The following is a 24,114-nucleotide window of genomic DNA, read 5'->3' as shown; positions in this document are numbered from 1 at the left end:
GTAGCAGTATAAATATTCCTAGACTACCACAGATGATGATGATAACAAATAATCTCTCTCCATTCAGAAATAGCAACAGCTATTCTATGGGTTTTGTGTAGAACTAAAAATATTTTTTTTCCCTCACCAATGACACCCTTTGCAAATATCCAGATCTTGAACCAGAGAGTTTTAAAGAATGGGGGAGCCATCGACTACATATGGTTGACCAGCTATTCAGCAAAGAAACTTTTCTAATTTATTTAGAGATCACAACTAACTTTAACCAACCTACTCTCCCATGGTATCACTACTTTCAAGTGTGGCATTATATGTCCCAATTTTCCAGAAAAGCTGTCCTATACAGAAAGCTAACTTGAATAGAAGTGATGGAGTCAGGCCAATTAGGAAACATAAAAATAACTAATTTTACATCAGTCTTTGCAGACAACTTTTCTAACAAAAACATGTCCGTATATATTATATGATGGGAAAAGGACCTGGACAGACAAATTACCCCCAGACGAATGAGATCTGAGCTGGAAAAGAGGGCTCTCACTCTGTAGCATGATAAAAGAAAATTTCTTAAGATGCTGTTTGAATGGTACCTCATGCCAGTCAGGTTAAAAATGTATCCCCATTCAATCTTTTTATCTATCTTGGAGAAATTGTGGTGAAAGTGATTTTATGTCCAGTCATTAGAGAGTATTGGGATGTGATTCATAATCAAATATTACAACTAGTTGGATACTTAACCTTCCTGTGGCTTTCTGGTGGAAATGGTCACACAAAAGGGAATGAATTAATTTCTCATCTGCTGGTAGCTGCTCGGCTGTTGATAGCCTCTCATTGGAAAAATAAAAATAGTGCATCCAACTCTAGAGGAACTGTTCAAGAAATATGGAAAAATTAATGCACAAATTATGTACCCATCAAAACCAAGGATACATAGATATTTAGATTTATTCAATACTCAGTGTGTTCATCTGTCAAAAACAAAACTAGCACACCTTGCCAATTTTTCAATAGATATGCCTCATTTGTTCAATATGTGTAATTAGTGATTTCAGATAATTTAATAAAATCACTAGAAAGAGTGTAGAGTAGTGTAAATATGCTCACTCTGTAATGTGGTAATACCCTGTTAAATAGAAACATCTGATGATTATATTACAGAATAATGTTTCTCTAAACAAAGGTACACTTATAGTTATTATTGTTTTGTCTCCAATGTTTACATGGCAAGGATTTGTAAACCTGTTAAAACTTCCTATATAAATAATTAAATAAGTGGGTAGAAATTTATAGAAGCACCGTATGCTGTGAACACTTTGGGATTAGTATAGAAAATCTGGTTACCTGTCTGAAGGAAAACATTATTAATTGCTGGCCAGTGATCATGTATCTCTTTGTTTTAGGGGAGGTCCGTGGATTTTCCTCCTTCAAAGTTAAAGGCAGGTTATGGAGAGCAAGCATGTTATGTTCTTGATTGTTTAGCTGAAGAAGCCTTGAAACAAACTGACTTTAGCTGGAAAAGGTATAGTGTACTTATAAGAATCCCTCTGTATAACTTGTTTTCAAATGAACAAATGCTAATTATACAGGATGACAGACCTCATGTATATGAATGAAGGAAGACCAAATAAGTGTTAAATCTTTATAGTTATACTAGGTTCAAAAGATTAGTTCAGTCAAGCTTGTAACAGTAGGACAAATTAATTCCTAGTTCACTACCACTCAGTTCGGTGGAGTTACACCAGAGCTGAATTTGGACAGTTGTGCGGTGGGTTGTTTTTGTTTGTTTCCCCCCCCCCCCCTTCTTTCATTTAACTAGATTAGCTAGGTTAGTTTAATAGTTCTTGTTTATCTTCCTGTATAGTACACCTCTACGCCGATATAACACTGTCCTCGAGAGCCAAAAAATCTTACCGTGTTATAGGTGAAACCACGTTATATCGAACTTGCTTTGATCCACTGGAGTGTGCAGCCTTCCCCCCCTCCCTTCCCCCCCCCCCCCCGAGCACTGCAATACTGCGTTATATCCAAATTCGTGTTATATCGGGTCACGTTATATCAGGGTAGAGGTGTATTATCTTTTGCTATCAAACACTTGAGTATTGACTTATTGATTGATGCCTTGTTATAAAGTCTCAATACCTAATTTCTGGCTTTTTCAATGGTAAGTAAGGTGAACTGTAGAGTCTAGATGCAATTAAACAATAAGCTCAATACATATTGTGATCAGAAGGAAAATTTGGGAGAAAGATGAGTGGAGAGGAATTTCCAAGAAGTGAAATTTTGTTTAAAAAAAAATCCTTAGTTTGGCTCTGAAATGGTACAGAGGAAATTAATGTGATGGCTAAAGTATACTGTTTACTATTACGTATCACTTAAACGTCAATAAGACAAAAATTAATCTGTAGTGACTCGTGCTTGAATCCTCTAAGGTTAAGTAACAAGTGAAAATGAATCTGAACCTAATCCCTAGGTGTCTTCACAACAGAGAAATTGTACTGTTTGGCACAATAATGAATCCATGCATTGAGTTCTAAGGGTATGTCTAGACTATGAAATTAGGTCGATTTTATAGAAGTTGATTTTTAGAAATCGAATTTATACAGTCGATTAGTGTGGAGATATGCAAACGCATTAAGTCGGCGGAGTGCGCCCTCACTACCGTAGCTAGCATTGACTTACGGAGCAGTTCACTGTGGGTAGCTATCCCACAGTTCCCACAGTCTCCGCCACCTGTTGGAATTCTGGGTTAAGCTCCCGATACCTGATGGGGCTAAAACATTGTTGCAGGTGGTTTTGGGTACATGTCGTCAGTCGCCCCTCCCTCCGTGAAAGCAACGGCAGACAATCGTTTTGTGCCTTTTTTCCTGAGTTACCCATGCAGATGCCATACCATGGCAAGCATGGAACCTGCTCAGCTCACTGTCACCGCTGCTATTGTGGGCAAGTCTACTGTGGGGGCTGCTGTGATCCAAGTAGCCAATGCAATCATTGACATTGTTATTAAGGGTAGTGACTCTGGGAAATGAATGGGCCTTTTTAGATTTTAGGTACATCATATTCCTGTCCTTTGTCGCTGGTGAAGAAGTCTTGCAACCGTACATTCCAGTCTAGTCGGCGCTGTAACACCCCATAGCACTTCTGTGGTTGAGACATATAGCAGATCTAAGGCTCTTGCTCTTTTGCCTTGGCTGCCCTACCTGGACCTCCAAGCATTCAACACAGAAGCACCTGCAGCAGCTGGCATTGTTACACAGCAGCAGCTCCTTGCCTTCGCAGCAGACGGTGCAGTAGGACTGCTAACCGTCCTCATCCACCGCTTCCACTGCAATTCTGCTCTCCGGCTCCCCAGCAACGAGCTTGGGGGATCCACACTGGTCCTCCTGGGTGCTGCTGGCAGCAGACGGTGCAGTAGGACTGGTAACCCTCCTCGTTGGACATGTAGCTTGGCCGGGTGTTCTGGGAATGTCTTCCCTGCCCCGCTCCTAGCAACCTCCAGGGCATGGTGTATGGCTCCATCACTTCCCCTGCAGCTCTGCTCTCCTGCTCCCCAGCGACTAGCTCAGGGGATCCGTTCATGAAGCCTGGACAGTAGTAAGGAGCAGTTCAACTATAGGCCGAGCAAGTGCAGAATGGTGGTAGAATGTGCCTTTGGACGTTTAGAAGCTCGCTGGTGCTGTTGGTTGTGCTGAGGTCTGACCAACAATTCCCATTGTTATTGCAGCTTGCCGTGTGCTCCATAATATCTGTGAGAGTAAGGGGGAGACATTTATAGCAGGGTGGGAAGTTGAGGCAGATTGCCTGGCATCCGATTTTGAGCAGCAAGACACAAGGGCGATTAGAAGAGCACAGCAAGGCGCGCTATGCATCAGAGAGGCTTTGAAAACCAGTTTTATGACTGGCCAGACTTTGGTGTGACAGTTGTGTGTGTGTTTCTCCTTGATGCAAACCCACCCCCTTCGTTGATTTTAATTCCCTGTAAGCCAACCACCTTCCCTCCCCCCCCCTTCAAAATAAAGTAACTATTGTTTTGAAACCATGCATTCTTTCTTTATTAATTAAAAAAAGAGAACGGCAAAGGTAGCCCAGGTAGGGTGGGGGAGGAGTGAAGGACAAGGCCACATTGCTTATTGTAGCCACACTAAAACACAAACTGTTTGAATGACAGCCTTCTGTTGCTTGGGCCATCCTCTGGAGTGGAGTGGCTGTGTCCCCAGAGCCTTCCCAACACGTTCTTGGGCATCTGGGTGAGGAGGCTATGGAACATGGAGAGGAGGGCAGGTGGTTATACAGCGGGGGTCTGTGCTCTTGTTGGTTTTCCTGCAGCTCCAACAGACGCTTCATCATGTCCGTTTGCTCTCCCATAAGCCCTAGCATTGCGTCCTGCCTCCGCTCTTCGCGCTCACTTAATTCTTTCCTGGCCTCTGCCACTGAAAGGGCACAGCTTAATGCATGGAGGCAATCAGTGCTGGACGACTGCATGAGCTTGGAAATCATGTCATCGAGTTCGTTTTTTTTGCCTTCTAATCTGCAATAACTTCAGGGATGGAGATGATAGGGGGAGCGTAGAAACATTCTACGCTCTACGATTCTGGGGGGATTGCATGGTCACCTGTGCTTCTGAGTTCGCCACACTGACCAAACAGGAAATGAAATTCAGAAGTTCTCAGGGCTTTTCCTGTGTACCTGGCTAGTGCATTGGAGTTCAAAGTGCCATCCAGAGCAGTCACAATGGAGCACTCTGGGATAGCTCCCGGAGGCCAATTCTGTCGATTTGCATCCGCACTACCCAAAATTCGACCCAGCAAAGTCAATTTTAGCACTACTCCCCTCACCGGGAGGAGTACAGAAGTGGGGTGTGTGGACGCATTCATTTTTAAATTGACCTAATGCAGCTAAATTCGACCTAATCCCGTAGAGTAGACCAGGCCTAAGCCTAGACTAGTCAATTGTTTTCAGGTCAAGTCTCTAATATGTTGTGTCCTATGTAAATTCCTCATCACTGTGCTTCATTATAGCTGGGCATAGTCAGCATCCATAACTCTCCTAAGAATTTTGTTTGCTTATAGTTGTTCTTGAGAAGTACATTTATTGTGTGGCTTGAAAGCTGTAACATTCCATGAATGTGTATGTTGTTTCAGACCAGCATACCCAACAGAGGAGCTAGAAGAAGAAGCAATAACAGAAGATGATGCGGAATTGACACTTAATAAACTGGAGGAAGAAATTGAGGTAGGTCCATATGATTTTTTTCCAGTTGTACTTATCAACAGTGAGCCTTTTCTTTTTGTTCTAGTGTTATTTATTTTATTGTTTTGTTGTTGTCTATGCCCTCATCCTTTTTTTTTTTCCCCTAGACTTTCCTGTGTTGTTAGCTCCTCTTTACTTCCCCTTGTTCGTTTTTTATTTAATTTAATTTAGAGCATAGTACTCTAGACTGTAAACCTTACAGGGCAGACCCTCTGTCTTTATCTGCACGTACAGGTATTGTAAAGCATCATAGACATTTATGGTGGAATAGAAATAAATACCTTATTTCCTATGGGACTGAATCCAGAGGTGCTTTGTTTCTGCTGAGGCAAACTCTCTTATTGATGTTAATTGGAGTTTGTTTGAGCAAGGACTTCAGGATCTGGCTTATTGCTAAAAAGTCTCACACCACTTCACAAATACAGGGCCCAATCCCACAACCCTTATTTACACAAATAGTCTAGAAACCTAAACGGAAATTGCAGAACAAGATATATTTCCTGAATGAAGCATTTGCAACCTGAGTCCAATCCAATTCCAAAGGAAGTCTTTCCACAGACTTTAATTATTCAGAGGTTTATTTCTGTTGTAAATGGGTTCTACGCTCATTTACTTTGGTGTTTCTTTTTCTGTTCATCTGTAAAATTCCTATCGCCTAATTCCTAAATATAAAGATTATTGTAGGCTGCATTGTTAACAAACGATTGTGATAACTGGACTTAAGACGTATTTAATTTCTGCTGATGGATGGATGTTGAGTGGCTGTTTGGTTGCTAAAGGTCTTTTTCACTCAGATATTTTTATAGGACTTGAGTCTAATTTTCCCTAAACCGGTGGTATGACATCATCACAGGATCTTTTCATCTGGATGAGGTCATGTCAGCATCTTCAAAAGTGGCCTCCATTCTGTGTTTTTGATTTTCTGGGTGTCATGGATATGCAGCCTCTGTGGCATGCAAACATTGAATATTTGTTTTAATTCCTGGTTTAAGCAGTACTTTTCCCGAATATGATGCTAGCTAAACATGACCTAACTCAAACATGAATTAGCCTGGCATCTGATTTGTTGAAAGGTGTTGGAGAGAGGTGTGGCCAGGCTGAGTAAGCACAATTTACAAGCCAAAAGAATTAAGGGTAAAAGTAAAGAAGCCTCCCCTGTTGGGTCAATAAACCACCTGAGGGAAGATGTGTTCCTGAGACCTAAGGCCAGGCAGTCTAGGGAAAGGAAGTCAAGACATTGACTAATGTGCTATGTAAGGTTTTTGACCGGTCTCCCTGCCCCCGACAAGGTCCAACTAGTGAGAAGTACTGTGTTAGTAACATCATCTGGCTCTTTGACTGCAGTCCCGGATCCTATGGCAGAAGAGTCTAGAGAACTGCAATAGTTGAAGAGTTTGCAAACCCCTGTTATCTTACGTATCACATTTTTATTTTTTCTTTTGTTTTTGTTGGTTGGGAAAGTGTGGTTGTATAGGTGCATGTGTGTATGAGTAGCCAGAAAATCTACACAGGGAAGGCACAAGAAAGAAACTTCCTCAGATTTTAAACAATCCTAAACTTAGCCTCCTAGGTGTTCAGTAAAAGTGTGTTCTGCATCTGAGAAACCTAAGAAACTTAAGCTGTCAGCTGTAAACTGTCAAGAATTGTCGAACTTCCACTCACTAGAGTATTTTTGTTGAGGCTGTGTGATCTGTGTTGGGGAGAGGAAAACCACACAGGAGGAATCTTATATTTGACTTTGAGGTTGTGGTTTAGAAGACTTTAATCAATAATTTGGTTTCCGTTATAAAATATTCAGCCAGCTCTACATTTTGATTTTATTGCCAATGGTAAAACTCTTTAGTTGGGGTTTTTAACCAATGGAAAACCACCTCCTTAGATTCTTTTTTGGAATTATAAGGAATATTTATTGTATTAATGTAATGATTTAATTCCAATCCAATGCACTTTAACTTTTAATTTAGTTTAGTAGTGTCAATAGTTTAGTTTTAGTGATATGCTTTCTTAATTTTATGTGTAATAGTTTTAATAAAATTTATAAAACTGGTACTGAGTCATATTTCTTTTAATAAGTAACAAGGGTGAAGACTCCTTGGGGAATATTAGCTGGTAGATCCTAAAGCCCCAATTTAGTTTTTGGTTCTCACAACTATTATTATTTATATTATGGTAGTGCTCAGTCACAGACCAGACCCTCACTGTGTTACATGCTGTACAAATACATGTCAAAAAAAATCCCTGCCTGGCAGAGCTTAAAGGTAACTGAATTGTGCCCAAGGGCCAAATTTTGCACTGGTGTGAAGTGTAGATTTAGTCATTTACACCAATACTAATCTGATCCTTGGAGTAGATCTTCCTTGTGTGTGTTAATGTAATATACTATGCCACTTGTTGTGCTGTCTGGAATGTAACTTCCATTTGACAAATGAATTAAGGCTGTGGTTTTTCAAGAGTCTTGGGAACTGAACACCTAGCTCCCTGTAATTGGTTGCGCCGGGGCTCGACCCTCCTGTCGGCAGGAGGGGAGCCACACCGACTCGCTCCTTGTCTCCTCTAGCTGGCTGAGCGACAGGAAACAGTATTAGAACGCTCAGGCCCTTCGGTACAGGGGCTGAGCAGCAGTGCAAAACAATAAGCTCAGGCCCTTGTGAAGCAGGGGGTGAGCAGCAACTAGTCAATGAGCTCAGGCCCTGTGAAGCAGGGGCGAGCAGCAACTAGTCAATGAGCTCAGGCCCTGTGAAGCAGGGGCGAGCAGCAAATTAGTCAATAGGCGTATAGGCCCAGGTCCTTACCTGGGTGAGGGGGAAAACTGCCACCCGTGAGTGGGGTGGCAGGGGGGGACACAGGCCCGCCCACTCCACTGTGTCCCAGCCCGGAGCCCTAGCAGCGGCTATCACTGCCGCTGGTCAGTGGGGTCCTGACCGCAACACACCGACATCGGGACCTCTGCTTCTGTAGCCTGACAGGGGTCGGCTACCCCCGGGCTACTGTCCATATCCCCCTCAGGGCCTACCTCATCGGTCGTGCCGGATCCAGGCCAGTCTAACTGCATAGGCTCCTCGGGACCAGGGCTTGGTGGCAGATCCGGCAGCTCCTCCAGGAAGTCTGGCCAGGCGTGCTCAGGTGGCTCCTCCGGGTAGCAGCAAGGCTGGGGGAGCTCCAGCAGCCCCTCTTCGTAGTGGGCGCGGGGGAGTTCCAGCGGCTCCTCCGGGTACCGGTCACGGGGAAGCTCCGGTGGCTCCTCGTCGTACCGGGCACGGGGAAGCTCCGGCCAGTCAGGACAGCTGCCTCGGGCCCTGAAGGGTTCCCAGTCAGGAGCTGCCGCCGGAACGTCTGCTCCCCGCGGTGGCTGGGCTCTGACTGAGCTTTGGCGGCCGGCTTTTCTACTTCCTGTCCCGCCCCTTGACTTACGGGGGGCGGGGACTGGTGGTAGTAGCTCCGCCCCCTTGGGTGTCAGAGAGGGAGCTCCCTCTGCTGGGCAGGAGGGGAGCCCCACCGACTCACTACACTCCCTTATTTCCCCTTTAAAATCCCATCTTAAATCTAACTTCTATAAAAGAAACATGCTACCCAAAGATGCTGCATGTCCTCATGAATTTCAGTAAACACAAGCTGTACTTTCAAAAACTACGTTATTTTACAAAAACTTGAAAAATATTATTTGTTCTGCTTTAGTTCAGGAAAAGCGGAGGTTTTTGAAGGAAAATAATACAGTATTTACTAATCACATGTTCTGCAACTTTTCTTTTAAGGAAGAAGAGACAGACAATGAAGAGAACTTTATTGATCTGAATGTTCTAAAGGCACAAACCTATAGATCGGTAAGTTATTACCTATTAGCACCCTGATAAAATATAGCAGATCTTTACACCTTAAACCATAACTTATTTACATTGGTTTTACAATTTGTTATGAATAAAGGCTGTCACTTGATTTTTGTCAATATTAATATAGTCTAAATATCAAAAACATACTAACTATAGAGGACCAGCTTATTTTAAAAGACTCAAATACATCAGGTTTCTAAACTTCAGAAACTCTCAAAGTTATGCGAATCTTGAAGAATCAGCTTCCAAGAACTTAAATAGCACCTTGTTTCTATGTACGTATCTTTTTTTTTTTTTTAATTGGATCCAAAATAGTTTCGTGTCTGTTATCTTACTGGTAATACTTTATTCATTCATTTTAATATTTTATTAAATCAGATAAGATGCTTTAAATCCTAATACTTAAAGGAACAGCAATAAATCATGAAATAATATAAATCAAATTGTTGTAAATTTTCCTAAGCATGAATATTTCTCCTTGTTCTGAATGTCTTAAGCCATTGTAACTTGATCACCTAGCAATTGTTTTCTTTTGAAATTTAGAAACCTTGAAATGTTTGTTTAGGATATGAATGAATCTACAAAACAAGAAGAAATTTTAGAGTCCACAACAGATGCAGCAGAGTGGAACCTGGAAGTGGAACGTGTTCTGCCACAACTGAAAGTTACAATCAGAACTGACAATAAGGTGTGTAAGAACATGTGTATGCTTTGGTATAAATGAATTGAATACGCAGTTTATGGTGAATATCTGCCATTTTTATATATCCCAGTCTTTAAACAACACTCAATAATTTACAGTGAGATGTTCCAAAACTACCTGTAACTTGCTGTCCCCTGCAAGAGATCTGAGAGAGAATTATTTATTTTAATGTTTTTCTAATATTTTACAGTAATTTCTACTGTACTAATATCAGAGCATTTAAGTCATTTGCTAATGTGTAATTGAATTCCAGTGGAAACTTTTTAAAACATGAAAACACTTTTCAGGTTGAACCTTTAATTTGGCTTCAAATAAAAGGTTTTATTGGGACAGTTACAGAAATACAGCAAACACATGGATTACTGTTGGATGGTACTTTTTGTGTCAGCCACATGAGAGGCGTAGATTCTAGTCCTAGCACGGCTACAAACTTTTCTAAGTTTGGGCCGCCTCCGTCTGGTCCTCAGCCCATTTATTAAATGGCCAAGGGGAGCATGGTATCTGTCTCTTACTATAGAGGAATGAAGCTTTGCTAAATGTGAGCTGTGAAGTGTAGAATGTTGTTAAAGCCAATCAGTGCAAGAGTCTAGACTACAATGCATGATCTGCTCGTTCCCAACCCAGAGCACTATCTCCCATGTTAAACACAGGAGGAAGAGGATTCATTGTCCTAGTCTCTATGCTTTAGTGCTCTGAGAGCTTCCCTAACTGGAGGCAGGTTTCCTTTCCTCTCTGGCCTCTCCCACTCAGTATAAAGAAGAGCATTACACTTCATACTCTCTACAGGTTCATAAGTTGTGCATACACGCTCAGAACCAATGGAAGATTGGTAGATTATTAACAGAGCGTGTTATGAAAAGTACAATAACTCCTCACTTAACGTCGTCCCAGTTAACATTGTTACGTTGCTGATCTATTAGGGAACAAGCTCGTTTAAAGTTGCACAATGCTCCCTTATAACGTCTTGGCAGTTGCCTGCTTTGTCCACTGCTTGCAGGATTCTCTGGAAGAGCAGCCCCTCCTTGGGATTAGAACCAGAGGGGGCCAGCAGCCCCTCCCCCATCAGCTCCCCTAAATTCCCTGTAAGGTATGTGGCTTGGCAGCTGCCCGACAGCAGTTCAGGTGGCCCTCCCCTCACTGCCATCCTGCTCCTGCCCCTGCCCTCTGCCTTGGAGCTTTGCTTGCTGAGGGAGGAGGGAAGAAGGGTGCTGATCTCAGGATGTCCCCCTGCTCCTGCCCCTCCCCCCCCACTCCCTCTCCACAAAGCAGAGGAGGGGGACAGGGCTCAGGGACAGAAGGGCGGGAGCTTGCTGGAAGCTGTTGCTTCCTGTGTGAACTGGCTGATCTGCTTAAAAGGGCAATGTACTTGAAGTGGGGTCAGCGTCCTTAAAGGGGCAATGCACATCTCTCTCTCACTCATGCATGCAGCCCCAGCACTTTGGAAAGTCGGCACCTGTGCAGCCATGCATGTGCTGTTAGGAGGAGGGAGTGGTGTGCTCCAGCTGGATAGCGTGGGCTCATCATGTTCAGTTTCTGCAGGGAAGTGTTTGCAGCTACTGCCCTACATCTATTGTGTTTCCTCCCTCCTGCCTCAGTCCTTGCTGCCTTGTAGAGTATGAGGCTACATTAACAACAGGGTATTAATCCTTGAGGGCTCAGCCGAGTGCTAGTTCATGATTTAGCAGCAAGACATTCCCTGGGAAATATTCCACCCTCTTTCTCCACCACCTCAACCAAGCTTCACAATCATTCATTGCTGTATAAACAAACTGTTTTATATTGTAAAACTTACACTGTATATGTATATGTCTTTTGTCTGGTGAAAAAAATGTCCCTGGAACATAACCCTCACCCACCCACCCACCCTTTTACATTAATTCTTATGGGGAAATTGGATTTGCTTAACATCGTCGTGCATAAAGTCACATTTTTCAGGAACATAAATACAACCTTAAGTGAGGAGTTACTGTATGCAAATCTGAAGTACTTTTTTTTTTCTTTTTAAACAACCCAATCCTGTAAATTTGACATCACAACCAATTTTCACCAGCCCAAAAAAAGGACACGTGTGACCTACTGCCAAACTTTAAGCCTCTACTACCTGCCAGTGTAAATTTCATCTTTTTTTTTCGCAGCCTTTCCTAATTACTGAACAGATTGTGTTGGACATGAGCAAGATTATAGGCAATAAGCCTCAGAGATTTAACAACTGCTGGAGCTGTGAGCTGTCTCATGTCATATAGGCACCAATCCAGCAAAACACTGAAGCACATGTGTATTCTCATTGACATCAGTGCAGCTACTCATGCTTAAAGTGTTTTGCAGGATTGGGCCATGGTTTAGTGTGTGGATTTTAGAAAATGGAGTAATATTTTATTAGGTATTTTTGTCAAATCTATATGTAGTTTATGTACGTTTGCTGTCAATTAGCAGCTGGAGGTAAGTTTTTTTTTTGTTTGTTTGTTTGTTTGTTTTCCCCCTCCTTTCTTTTCCCTGCCCTCACAGAGAAGGGGTCAGGTAGTCTTGCTTTTTCATTTCCTTCCTCTCTCTCCTCCTGATGACTCTGGAGGTGAATTGGAAAGGGAAGATCTGACAACTTGAACACTGGCAGGTCTTTTGACATTTTAGTTATGCTCTCTTTCTCTGCCTGAGCCCTAACAGAGCTAGTGGAGTTGTAATCAATAGTCTCAATATTTGTGCCTGGAAGGCTCCATCTCAGTGTTTTCTAGCAGAAGTACTTTAATGAAGATCAGATACACTCCAGAGAGTATGGCCTCAGACATGTTCGGTATTTGGTTTTGGACATGAATGTCACAGTGTGACATTTAGGAGTCTGATTAATTACTTCACCATAAAGCAGTTGCCTGAAGGGATGGAACATGGCAGCTGTGTAACTTAACACAGCAACAGTACTCAATGATATAGGCAGGTAGGACAATAGCTTTGAATCGGATACAAGCCTCTTGAGCTCTTGCATGCTTATGCTGTTATCTGAATTTATAATTTAGACATTTTATTATCTTTCTGATGTATTTTTAGGATTGGAGAATCCACGTAGATCAAATGCATCAGCACAAAGATGGAATCGAATCTGCTTTAAAAGAGACTAGGGTATGTCTTGTACATGCACAGTACTCTACTGTTCTCTTAGCATTTTTTAACTGATTTCTTTGATTAGATATATATTAATTGTTTGATTCAGTTTTCTTGGGATTGTTTTACAGCAATATGGAGAAATGCAACAAATATGATTGTAGTCTGGTGGGATTGACAAAGGACAAATTATTGGGGGAAAAAGTAAAGTTGTATAATTTGTCCAAGGATAAGTAATGGGGGACACAGCGGACTACAAGTATTTGAAGTGTGTACATCCTGAAAATAGAGAGGAGTTATTAAAGACTATCCTGTGGAGGGAATTTTTAAAAGGAAAACTTGGCTAAATACTGTAATCAGAATAACTTTCTGACAGTGAGACTTATTAGACTGGAATAATCTTAGGGGAAATGGTAGAAGCACCATTTCTTTAGAAATTTGAATCTGGAACTAATTTGAATTTGAACTAAACACTAGTAAACATTATCATAGGTGTAGTTCTGCACTGGCCAGAGGCCAAGTGTCCTAGTAATTTTTTTCCATCTCAGACTCATATGATTCAATATCCTTTCTGAATTAGAGGCGTTTTAACAGTGTTCATACATTATATGTAAAGTATAATCTTACCCACAAAATATCATGTTCTAGGGTTACCTTGACAAACTTCATAATGAAATCAGTAGGACCCTCGAAAAGGTCAACAGTCGGGAAAAGTACCTCAACAATCAGTTGGAGCATTTGGTTCAGGAATATCGTACGGCACAAGCCCAGCTGAGTGAGGTAATGCACTGACCCATTGCTGTTGCTTTTTGTAGGGCTGAGTTGTCTACAGTATGGCCCAAGGATCCAGTGCAGCCTGCAGAGTCCACATCTACTTTCTCTCTCTGACTGTAGGTAGAAGACAAAGGCCTGGATGCACAAAAGGAGTTGGACGTGGTGACTCTGAGCATCACATCTATCTTTTAGGCACCTAGAAAATTGCTGTGATAACAAAGCCTGAGTTCCTATGCAATGACTGGGGGAAAAGGGGGCATCTTAGACTGTGACTCATAAAAGCTAGTATATTAGACAGAAAGCTGCCTGAGTTGACTAATGGTAGATGCCGATGTGTGCTAACCCCTACCCATCATACACATATAGGCACCCAAATCCAAGTTACAGAGAGGTGCCTAATGATTCTCCCTCTTCTGGAGTTAGGCACCTGTGCCATTTTATCAAGAAGCCAGGGGAGGACTAGAACTTCCCTCATAAATTTTAGCTTAGTGGTTAGGGTACTCACTTAGGATGTGGGAGACCCCCTGTTCAAGTCTCCCTCCCCCCATCTGAGGTGGGGAGAAGGGATTTAAACAGGGATCTGCTAGCTCTTAGGTGAGTGCCCTGACCCCTGGGCTCTGGGCTAATTTGGTGTGTGGGGGCTCTCAATCTTTCAATCAATGATTAGAGTAACTGGCGCAGGGGGACTGGACCCTGGTTCTCCCAAATCCCAGGTCAGTACTCTCACCACCAGGCTACAGAGTCATTATTATGCTTACGCTGTCACTCTCATGTGTACTCCCTCTCTTTCTCTAGCCCAAATGATTCTTTAATTATTTGTACCCAGAGCAACAGTTTCAACAGAAGAGGCAGCCACACACCCCATAATGCAATAGTTAGGGCACTCATCTAGGGTAGAGGGTGTCAGACCTGTTAAAACCCCTTCACCCCCTCAGGCCGAGATGGGACTCAAACTGAGGGTCTCCCACATCCCAGGTGAGTACCCTAACCACAGGGCTTAAAGTTATGAGGGAGCTCCTCCTCCTCGTCCCTGCCTCCCCCCAGGTCTTGTGTGAACTTGTCTGTGGGGCCGAATCCAGCACATGGATGTGGCAGAGGTGCAGTTAAACCCTGAGTGGTGACACGTTACATTTCCTCTTTCTCAAAAGAGGGCCTGAGTTCCATCCCAGTTCTGACAAATTCCCTGTGGTCTAGGGCAAGGCACTTGCACGCTCTGTGGTTCTGTAAACTTACTTCCCTCACATGAGCATTGTGATCTTTAATTGCCATTTTGTTAAGGTGCTTTGAGATTCTTGAATGATAGACATATGGGCCAGATCTTGCAAACTCTTCCTCACACTCCGTTGATTTCATTGGCACTGCATACATGAATGAGGATTTCCAGAATTGGGATCTAAAAGAGCAAGTATAATAATAAATTCTCTAAGCAGTACAGTAAATCCTTACTTAAAGTTGTCCCGGTTAATGTTGTTTCATTGTTATGTTGCTGATCAATTAGAGAACATGCATGTTTAAAGTTGCGCTATGCTCCCTTCTAACGTCGTTTGGCAGCTGCCTGCTTTGTCCACTGCTTGCAGGAAGAGCAGCCCGTTGCAGCTAGCTGGTGGTGGACCAGCAACCCCCCATCAGCTCCCCATTTCCCTAAGTTCCCTGTGTGGCAGCCACCCAGCAGGCTATCAATTGCTGGCAGTTCAGCTGTCCCTCCCACCACTGCCATGTGCTGCTCCTGCCCTCTGCCTTGGAGCTGTTCCCGGGAGCCTCCCACTTGCTGTGCAAGCGGGGGGAAGGGAGGCTCCTGCCCCCCGCTTACCCCATCTTCCATAGGGCAGGGGGGACACATGACGGGGCTCAGGACGGAGGGAGCTTCCTGGCAGCAGCTGCCGTCTCAGCTTGCTGATCTACTTAACAAGAGGGGGGTCAGCGTACTTAAAGGAGCAATGCACATCTCTCTCTCTCTCTCTCTCTCTCTCTCTCTCTCACTCTCACACACACACACACACACACACACACACGGTGTGTGTCTCTGTCTGCCATGCTGTCTCCCCTTCCTCCATTCATACTGCCTTGTGGAGTGTGAGGCTACATTAACAACAACGAGTTAACCATTGAGGGCTCAGCCAATTGCTAGTTCATCATTTAGCAGTAAGGCATTCCCTGGGAAATATCGCACCCTCTTCCACCCTCTGATTCCTCCACCTCAACTAAGCTTCACAATCATCATTGTGGTGTACTAGTATTAAATTGTTTCTTTAAAACATATTTTGTGTGTGTGTATGTATAGTCTTTTGTGTGGTGAAAAAAATTTCCCTGGAACCTAACCCCCCGCCCCCCTTACATTCATTCTTATGGGGAAATTGGATTTGCTTAACATTGTTTTGCTTAAAGTCACATTTTTCGGGAACATAATTACAGCGTTAAGTGAGGAGTTACTGTATATATGTTTCTGTTTTGTCAATAATACAGAAAGTGTTCTCTCTTCCAGGCCAAAGAGAAATACCAACAGGGAAGTGGAGGAGTAACGGAAAGGACTAGAACTCTTTCTGAGGTAAAATTATATTTTCACACAATTTGTGTTATGGTCTTAATTCTGAAAAGAGTTCCAATTTTTCATGCATTGTTTTCTAACTTCTAAAATAGTCCATTGTGCACAGTCATTTGACATTGGGGTTTACCATTTTATGAAATAAACTTTTTTTTATGAAGTACTTTTTCATATCAATGTTTAGAAATTTGTTCATTTCATGAAAGTGGTCTAGAACTGTGAGCCCAGAATTGAGAGAGAGATTCTGAAATTCTAATCCCAGCTCTGCTGCTGATTCTATCTGTGAGGTGGGTAAGCTACTTAACATTTCCCCTGTAGTTTTCCCTCATCTCCAAGGAGAATAATATATAAATGTATAAAATAAAATATAGATTTTACCTGCCTCATTGGGGTATTGAGGATTTAATGTTTGTAAAGTGCTTTGAAGATGAGAAAACCAGAAATTTTATTATTTATATTTATTTAAAAAGTTAACATTTGGTACAATGGGCCAAAAATTTTCTAATACAAAGGTTTTTTTTGTTGAAAGACCTGGTTTTGTTGAATTTTTCTGATGGAAAATGTCAATTTCAGTGACATTTTTTGGTTTATCTGAAGCAATATTTTGAAACCAAGTGTTTTTTGTTTCAAAATGTTGATGTGGAAAATCAAAACGTTTTGTTTCAAAATATCAATTTGTTTTGATTGCAAATGTCAATCTTTTGTTTCAGTGCTCCAAATCAAAACATTTTATGGAAATTTCATTCCCTTACTAACTTTACTACTTAGCAAAAAGTACAGGAGTAGTTGTGGCACCTTAGAGACTAACAAATTTATTTGAGCATAAGCTGTCGTGGGCTGCAGCCCTCTTCATCAGATGCATAGAATGGAACATATAGTAAGAAGATATATATACATACAGAGAACGTGTTCTCTGTTCTTTTTGTGGATACAGACCTAGCACAGGTGCTAATCTGAAACCTTTACTATTTAGGTTAAAGTTACAAAAAACCTTATCCACTAGAAGACTAAATTTCTGTTATAGCCCCATCTCATCACACTACTAGAATACACTAGAAACTATCATCACAATGTTTATTAAGATTTTTTTTTAATTGTTAGAGACACTAGATGGATGAGGTAATATCTTCTATTGGTCCAGCTTCTCTTGGTGAAAGAGACAAGCTTTGGAGCTAAAAGCTCTGTGGAGCTTGAATGCGTGTTTCTTTCACTAACACAAGTTGGTCCAATAAAAAATATTACCTCACCCACCTTGTCTCTCTCATAGTACAAATCTGTCTTCTGCGTGTAGTACCTCTGCAGAGTTATGCCGGTTTTAAAATAATAATAATAAATTGTACAATTTTATATTTAAGTTAGTGTTTAATACTGCTCCATCCTAAAAGCAGAAGTAATTTTTAAAAACAGAACACCATATGAACTTGAAGTCTTTATGATGTTTTTGTGCTTTGGTAATTAGTGTGCAACTAATAAAGAATAATGCATGACTGAGTGTGTGAATATTGGACAAGATTCTAATCTCAGTTACATTAATGCATATCTGGAGTAAAGCCAGATATATTTGGTGCTATATAGATTTTCACTGGTATAGCTGTGATCAGAACATGTCCCATTGGGACATACCATTACACCCTAGGTGTGTAGTGAAAATGTTTTCCTCTCTCTGAACATATTGAAATAGGGAGGTAAATGTGGCTTAGTGGTTCCAACCCATTCATTTTCATATCATGGTCAAAGTGCTTTATTAGCGAACGAGATTGCTCCCTTTTCACAATCCATGCTACAGACACAATACTACTGTACATGCAGACCTTTCAATATACAATATCAGTGCTGAAGTTTTTCTTACTCCTATACAGAGACATCCCAATGAACTTTATGTACACATCCCAGGAGCTTTCATTGTCTATCTTTTTATTCTGGTACCATCCCTCTGGATTCCTTAACCAACCTGTTTTTTGTAGTAACCACCATCACCTGGCAAACCACTTTCTAGCTCAGAAAACGTGATCCTTAATCTGTTGTAATGTAGACAGGAGTGCTATTCCATCAACCATTCTCCAAGAGAACAGTGGTTCTTGTCTTCCATCAGTTACTGAAATGCCTCACTTTTTATTATTATTACTGTATGATGAGAAACCCATCAAAACAGTAACCCCAGGCCACTGCCAAAATGTTACTCATGTAGCATGACTTGTATTGTTCTTTTTTTCACATTAAAAATCCAGTTTGAGATTAGTAATTTGGCGTTGAGAAATATTATTACTCTATTTACAATGCTGAACACAGATTAATCATTTTTGTAAAACTAATGTTGTAGTTCAGAATTTTTTTTAATTGAAGTTCAAAAATAATGCACACTTAATATCAGTTTCTTCAATTTCAGATTACTGAAGTGTTAGAAAAAGTAAAGCAGGAAATGGAAGAGAAGGGAAGCAGTATGACCGATGGAGGTACGTACATGCCTTCCTCAGGAAAAAAAAACTCCCATTCCCTGAGAAACAAGTGCACATTCAGGCCTAGGTTACAGAAAAATAATCTGGTACATGAAAAATAAACAAAACAAAAGCAGGAATGAGTTACTAAATAAGTGAAAACATCAGAGGTAAAATTTTCAAAGGAGTCTAAGTGATTTAGGAGTCTTTCAAAAGTGACTTAGGCATTTAGGAGTCTAAATCCCATTGGGTTCCAAAATTTTGTTTTTTGAGAATTTTACCATAAAAATCTCAGAAAATTCATGGGCTCTCTAATTTGAATAACAACATAACTAACCCACTGCTGGTGATGTAGGGCCTGATGCTGCAAACACTTACTACCATCAGTTTGCTCATGGCAGTAAGCATTTATGTTTGGTGGCAAGTGTTCACAGGATTGGGCCTATAGCTGGTAGAGAAATTCATTCTAGTATTTGTGATGGTTGTACTGTTTCTATTTTAAATTAATTCTAAAAGTCATATAAGCTTAAATGTTTTGCTGTCTTAAAGTCTCTTTTGGCTGATAAACCTGCTCTATTTCAAATGTAAAAGGAATTGTGACGCTGACATGGAGAGTATCAGACAGACACCCTAATAGAGTTAAACACAGGGACTGCAATGTTATTTAATTACTGATGCCTAACTGTGATAAACCACCTGCAATAGCTATCTCACCCTGGCAGCAAACTGTATACACTCTACCCTCACCACACAGAGTTAATCACCTGGCCTCATACCACCCTTCCTGCCCAATGACAGTGGTGATGGTAGAACAAGCTCCAGAGCCTGGAACCTGCAGCTTGTGCTGCCCCCCAACCCGTCCCCACATGCCTTGCTCCACAAAGAGTGGTGTGGATGGGTGAAGAAGCAGTGTCTGCTTTGCAGAGGTGCAAGGGGGTGGGAGGAAAAGGAATGGGGTATGTGGAACACTGCCTTAGCTGAGATCTTCCACTGCCAGCTCCTGACAGTGTCTTCATTGCTCCCTGCTCCACCGAACGCCTCCTCAGGTAGAGGGGTGAGCGTTATTGCTGTACAAAAAATATGAAATTGGAAAACCTATTCTCATTTTTATGCACATTATCAGATCCAACATGTCAAGAAGGCAGCAAAATTATCACCACTTATTTCTATTTTTAATATGTCTTGTGTGCTAAAAATGATGTCTTAGTAGAATCATGTCTCCTTTTGTTCATTCTCCAGTTAGCAAAGGGAGTGAATTATTGGAAAAGTAATGCCTTTCACGTACAGGAGACTAACACGTGTACTATTTGTCCTTTTTTTTTTGTTTAAAACAGCTCCTTTAGTAAAAATTAAGCAGGCCTTAACCAAACTGAAGCAGGAAACAGTTCAGATGGACATAAGGATTGGTGTAGTGGAACACACGTTACTCCAGTCGAAGCTGAAGGAGAAATCAAATATGACTAGAGATATGCATGCAACTATGATTCCAGAAACTACAATAGGCGCCTATTAAAGTTGCTTGGAATGTACTTGTATTTCAGATTAAAAAAAATAATTTATAACTTGTTTTTTTACAATATGCTTGTCATGCATTTTAGGGTGCTCCAGATGTGTACATAGCACTTCAGGCTCTATAAATGGAACCAGGCTGAATTTTGTGACTTAAAAGCTTTCAAACTTATTGCAAGTCTTTTATAAATACATTAATAAATTCTCATTAACTAACTTGTCTCTTCTTCTGCACTGTCGTATGTTAAGTAGTATAAAAGTCTATTGACACAGCCTATAATCTTCAAGCCTTGATTACATATTCTGTGGTAAAAGAAAATTACTTGTTGAAGGCTTGAAAGGAATTTAAAATGTCTGCTATTTATTCTCATTTACATATGATTAACATTAGTATTTAATTGCTGACATTGGAATAATACAGCGCTACCCTTTCTAGAGACCTGGGTCAAATCTGATTCTGGCTGCAAGTGAAAGTAAGTTGTTTGGTCCCCTCCCAGCCCCCATTTGAATTTTATGTATAGAACAAAATAACCTTCCTGTTTGGCACAATTGGGGGTGATTGACAGACTCTTCTGAGGAGGTTTTGATGAGATTAGCAGGGCTGTTGTAAATCAAAATCTCAGTACTTTGCAAGGCAGCTGTTAGTGTCATGACTCCATCAAGACCTACATGTCCCTCACTTTGATAAGCATGGCAGCATTGTCTACTGTCAAGTGCACCTGAAAAATGCATAAGACCTTGCTTCTATTCCCGGCTCTGCCATTGATTTGCTGTGTGAGACATTGCGTTGTTCATGTAACTTCTCTATGCATCAGTAAAATTTATCTAGAAGATTGTGACAACAATAGTTAAAACTCCTCCTTACAATTGCAGTTGAGATCTGTGGATGAAAAGTGCTTACATTTGTTTAATTCAAGAAACATATTGCTGATATTTCTGAGAGACTGAATCTGTGTGTAGTCAGCCACAATTTGGGGGAATTCTAAATTTGACGTGCCTTCCTAGATTGTTACAGGTTGAATATTATGCCATATGTCCTTGGAAAGGTTGTTTTTCTCTACATTTCTAGTAGTTTAACCTGTGACTTTGATGTCTTGATCAGATACATATTCATAATGCACTCGTTCCTGAAATAAGTAGTTCCCCTAGTTTATTTCTATAAAGACATAATATAACCCTGGCTACCACCCACGTAGTAGAGCGTAGCCAGTAGTAGCTTTTGGCTGGGGGGGAGAGGAGCACCTTATGCAGGGTTGTTGCTACTTCCCCTATGCAGAGGGGTGGATTGTGGTAGAGCCTTAGCTCCATCCCCTTCCCCCGGCCTGCAGGCCTCGCACAGCCTCACTGGCGCAGAGGCGGAAGTAATGTGTGTCGGGTATAGGACTAGTACAGATTACTCCTTCCCTGGGCCAATGGGGAACCAAGGACCAGACTGAGATAGTCATAGCCTGATCCTGGGGCAGCCCAGCTATATACTGCTATTACTTTGGGCTAGTGGCAAAGCCACAATTGAGCCCTAAATGAGTGTGTGGATGCATGACCCCTTCCCTTCCTTTTTACTATGATTGTTCCATGAGTGCTCCTCTGTGGTTTGCGTATACCTTGTTCTGAGGTGCTTTATTCTTTTTATGGATGCTCTTACAAAAAACATAAAGGCCTACGCACATCCCCTTTGAAATTTCAGAACACCCCAAGCACTGTTTAGCAGCTACATCTGAATTAAACACAACACTTGGGTTTATGATGTTTTGTTCTTAAACGTGATCACCCTAATTTACCACTGCTTTCCTTTAATACACCTGGGGCTGGACACTGCTCTCTGTTACACCATCATAAATGCAGACTAACTCTATCTACCTCCATAGCTATTCCTGGTATATGTCATTGTAACTGAGATTGGAATCAAGCTCCTTATTAGGCAGAAATGTGCGATGTCCAATTAGGGTGTGTGGAGCAGAAAGAGAAATGCAAGGAGCAGGAATAAACCAACATAGCAGCAGAGATGCCCCTTCTCTAGGTGGTATTGATGGCAGAGGTGAGGAAAGAAGCCTTGCTCTGGAGTAAATAACTACCCCTTCTTAAGTACACTATAAGATAAAGTTAATTGTGTACTGAGTATGCACCAAGTACATCCCTGGTATAATGCCAACAAAAAAGTGGCATTAAATACAGCTAATTAGTATGTTCATGATTCAGCGTCCTTTACAATCATTAGGATATCATAAAAGTGACCTTGTCAGTTTAATATTTGCATGATCCAGTGGTATGGTCACGTGACTCAGTCAGAACATCTGCTATGGGACCCTTTGGCAAGTTGCTTAGTATGCTGTGCCTCAGTTTTCCTATTTGTAAAAATTCAGATAATCATCATTCTTGCAGAGTAGCTTTACGGATGAAAAGCACCATACAAATGCTAAGTATTATAATTTTTCTGTGCAAATAGCTTCACAAAAATCCATTGAGTCACACTGGAAACCAATTTCTAACCTTTTTTGCTGCCTACCAAAATCTTCCCACCACCATCTTAATTTAGAAAAGTTGTCATTCATTTTCTTTCCTGAATCCACTGCTGTGTAGTGCTGCTGCTGCATATGATGCCTCAAAAGTCTGTATCTCACTGGTGGATAAAGTAATCACGTTCTATGCAGTCTGCAAAGCACATTGAGATCCTTTTTGGGTTGAATGTGATGTACTGCATAAAGGGGGTGGGTGGGTGTGCACACACCCCTGTCTCTCCCGCAAACCCCCCCCCCTGCTTTGCTGACATTAATCAGCTTGCATTTATGAACAAAGGGTGATGGAGAAAACCTCCATGAAACAAGGTTCGGTGGTCTCAGTAACTTCTCCTGGAAGGCTGGATGAGCAAGATAAACACCACTAGCAAAGCTCAACATCTTGGTGAAAGGATGTTGGTGAGGATGTTTTCATTTAAAGAAAAAATGAGTGTCTCTAACTTTGGGCCAAGCAAATATCCTTATCCTAAAGTAACTAGAAAATATAGCTGTCAGGTGTGTGTGGGCGGGGTGGGATTGTTTGTCTTTTGTGTCTTCACAAATGAAAATTAGGGCCCTATTTTTGTCCTTTGGTCTATATGTGAAATTCCCATTGATATTTCATGGGTGATATGTGGCCTAACATCACCATCTGATCAGCGCAGACAGCTGCCCAAGCTTGCATAACAAGGAGGGCACAATTTTGCTTTAAAGGCGTTCTTATTGAGCTAACAAATAGTCACTGCACCCTTCCTAAAAGCACAAGGATAGCGATGAGTTCTGCCTTTGGCAGCTTGAAAGCCTGCTCAAAAAAAAAAAAAAAAGGCAATTAGCCATGTCATTTATTCTACTGATGGATCAATGCAGGAGGCAGAAGCAAAATTAAAGCTAAATCAGTCACTTCACATGAGGTTCATGTATCCAACACAAAAGATTCAGTGCTTGTAGCTAATAAAATTAAGATGTGGTGATGGCTTTTTCCACTCTCAAATAATGCACCGTTCTGTGAAGCTGCAGCAGTTGTTCTGGAAAGGGATACAATGTATCCGTGTTCCAAAGCATTTTTATAACTGTGGGGGCAGAAGCATAATTAATAGCATTAATATTTAGTATTTATGCAGAGCTCTCTTCTTCCAAAATGTGTTATAAACGCCAGCTGTCTGAAATAGAACAGAATGTAGAAAATGTGTAATTAGAATAATCAGGATCTGAAATGAATGATGGGTCTAGGGACCGATTGTGTTTAGACTTGGAGTAGTGAACAAGGGGTATGGGAGAGGTGCAAGGAGACTCCACTTTGGGTGCTCTGATAGGGGAGCCAAAATCCTTTCCTTGTGACTATGAGCACTGCTGCAGGCTGGTGCGGCCAATAGCCCTAGTTGCACCCACGAAGAAGGCCCAGTCTTCATAGCCCAACTACCCTGTGAGTTGTACCCTGGGGGGATGTACGTGTGGTAGAGCTGACAACCCAGCGTTTGTTCCCCTAAGCCTCAGG

General features: G+C 41.5%; 1 protein-coding gene across 1 annotated transcript in view; it reads left to right on the top strand.

Moving 5' to 3' along the window:
- IFT57 (intraflagellar transport 57) overlaps positions 1-20,343 on the top strand; it is a 33,840-nt gene extending 13,497 nt beyond the window's left edge. Inside the window, exons 3-11 of the mRNA XM_045001946.1 lie at positions 1,398-1,516; positions 5,136-5,226; positions 8,997-9,065; positions 9,637-9,759; positions 12,814-12,885; positions 13,516-13,647; positions 16,124-16,186; positions 18,570-18,636; positions 19,953-20,343. Coding sequence (XP_044857881.1) covers positions 1,398-1,516; positions 5,136-5,226; positions 8,997-9,065; positions 9,637-9,759; positions 12,814-12,885; positions 13,516-13,647; positions 16,124-16,186; positions 18,570-18,636; positions 19,953-20,131 — 915 coding nt within the window. The 3' untranslated portion in view covers positions 20,132-20,343. The remainder of the gene's footprint in view (positions 1-1,397; positions 1,517-5,135; positions 5,227-8,996; positions 9,066-9,636; positions 9,760-12,813; positions 12,886-13,515; positions 13,648-16,123; positions 16,187-18,569; positions 18,637-19,952) is intronic.
- The last annotated feature ends 3,771 nt before the right edge of the window (positions 20,344-24,114 follow it).

This window comes from Mauremys mutica, chromosome 1 (assembly GCF_020497125.1).
Source record: "Mauremys mutica isolate MM-2020 ecotype Southern chromosome 1, ASM2049712v1, whole genome shotgun sequence".
Classification (NCBI taxonomy): domain Eukaryota; kingdom Metazoa; phylum Chordata; order Testudines; family Geoemydidae; genus Mauremys; species Mauremys mutica.
This window is presented reverse-complemented; position numbering and strand designations above follow the sequence as displayed.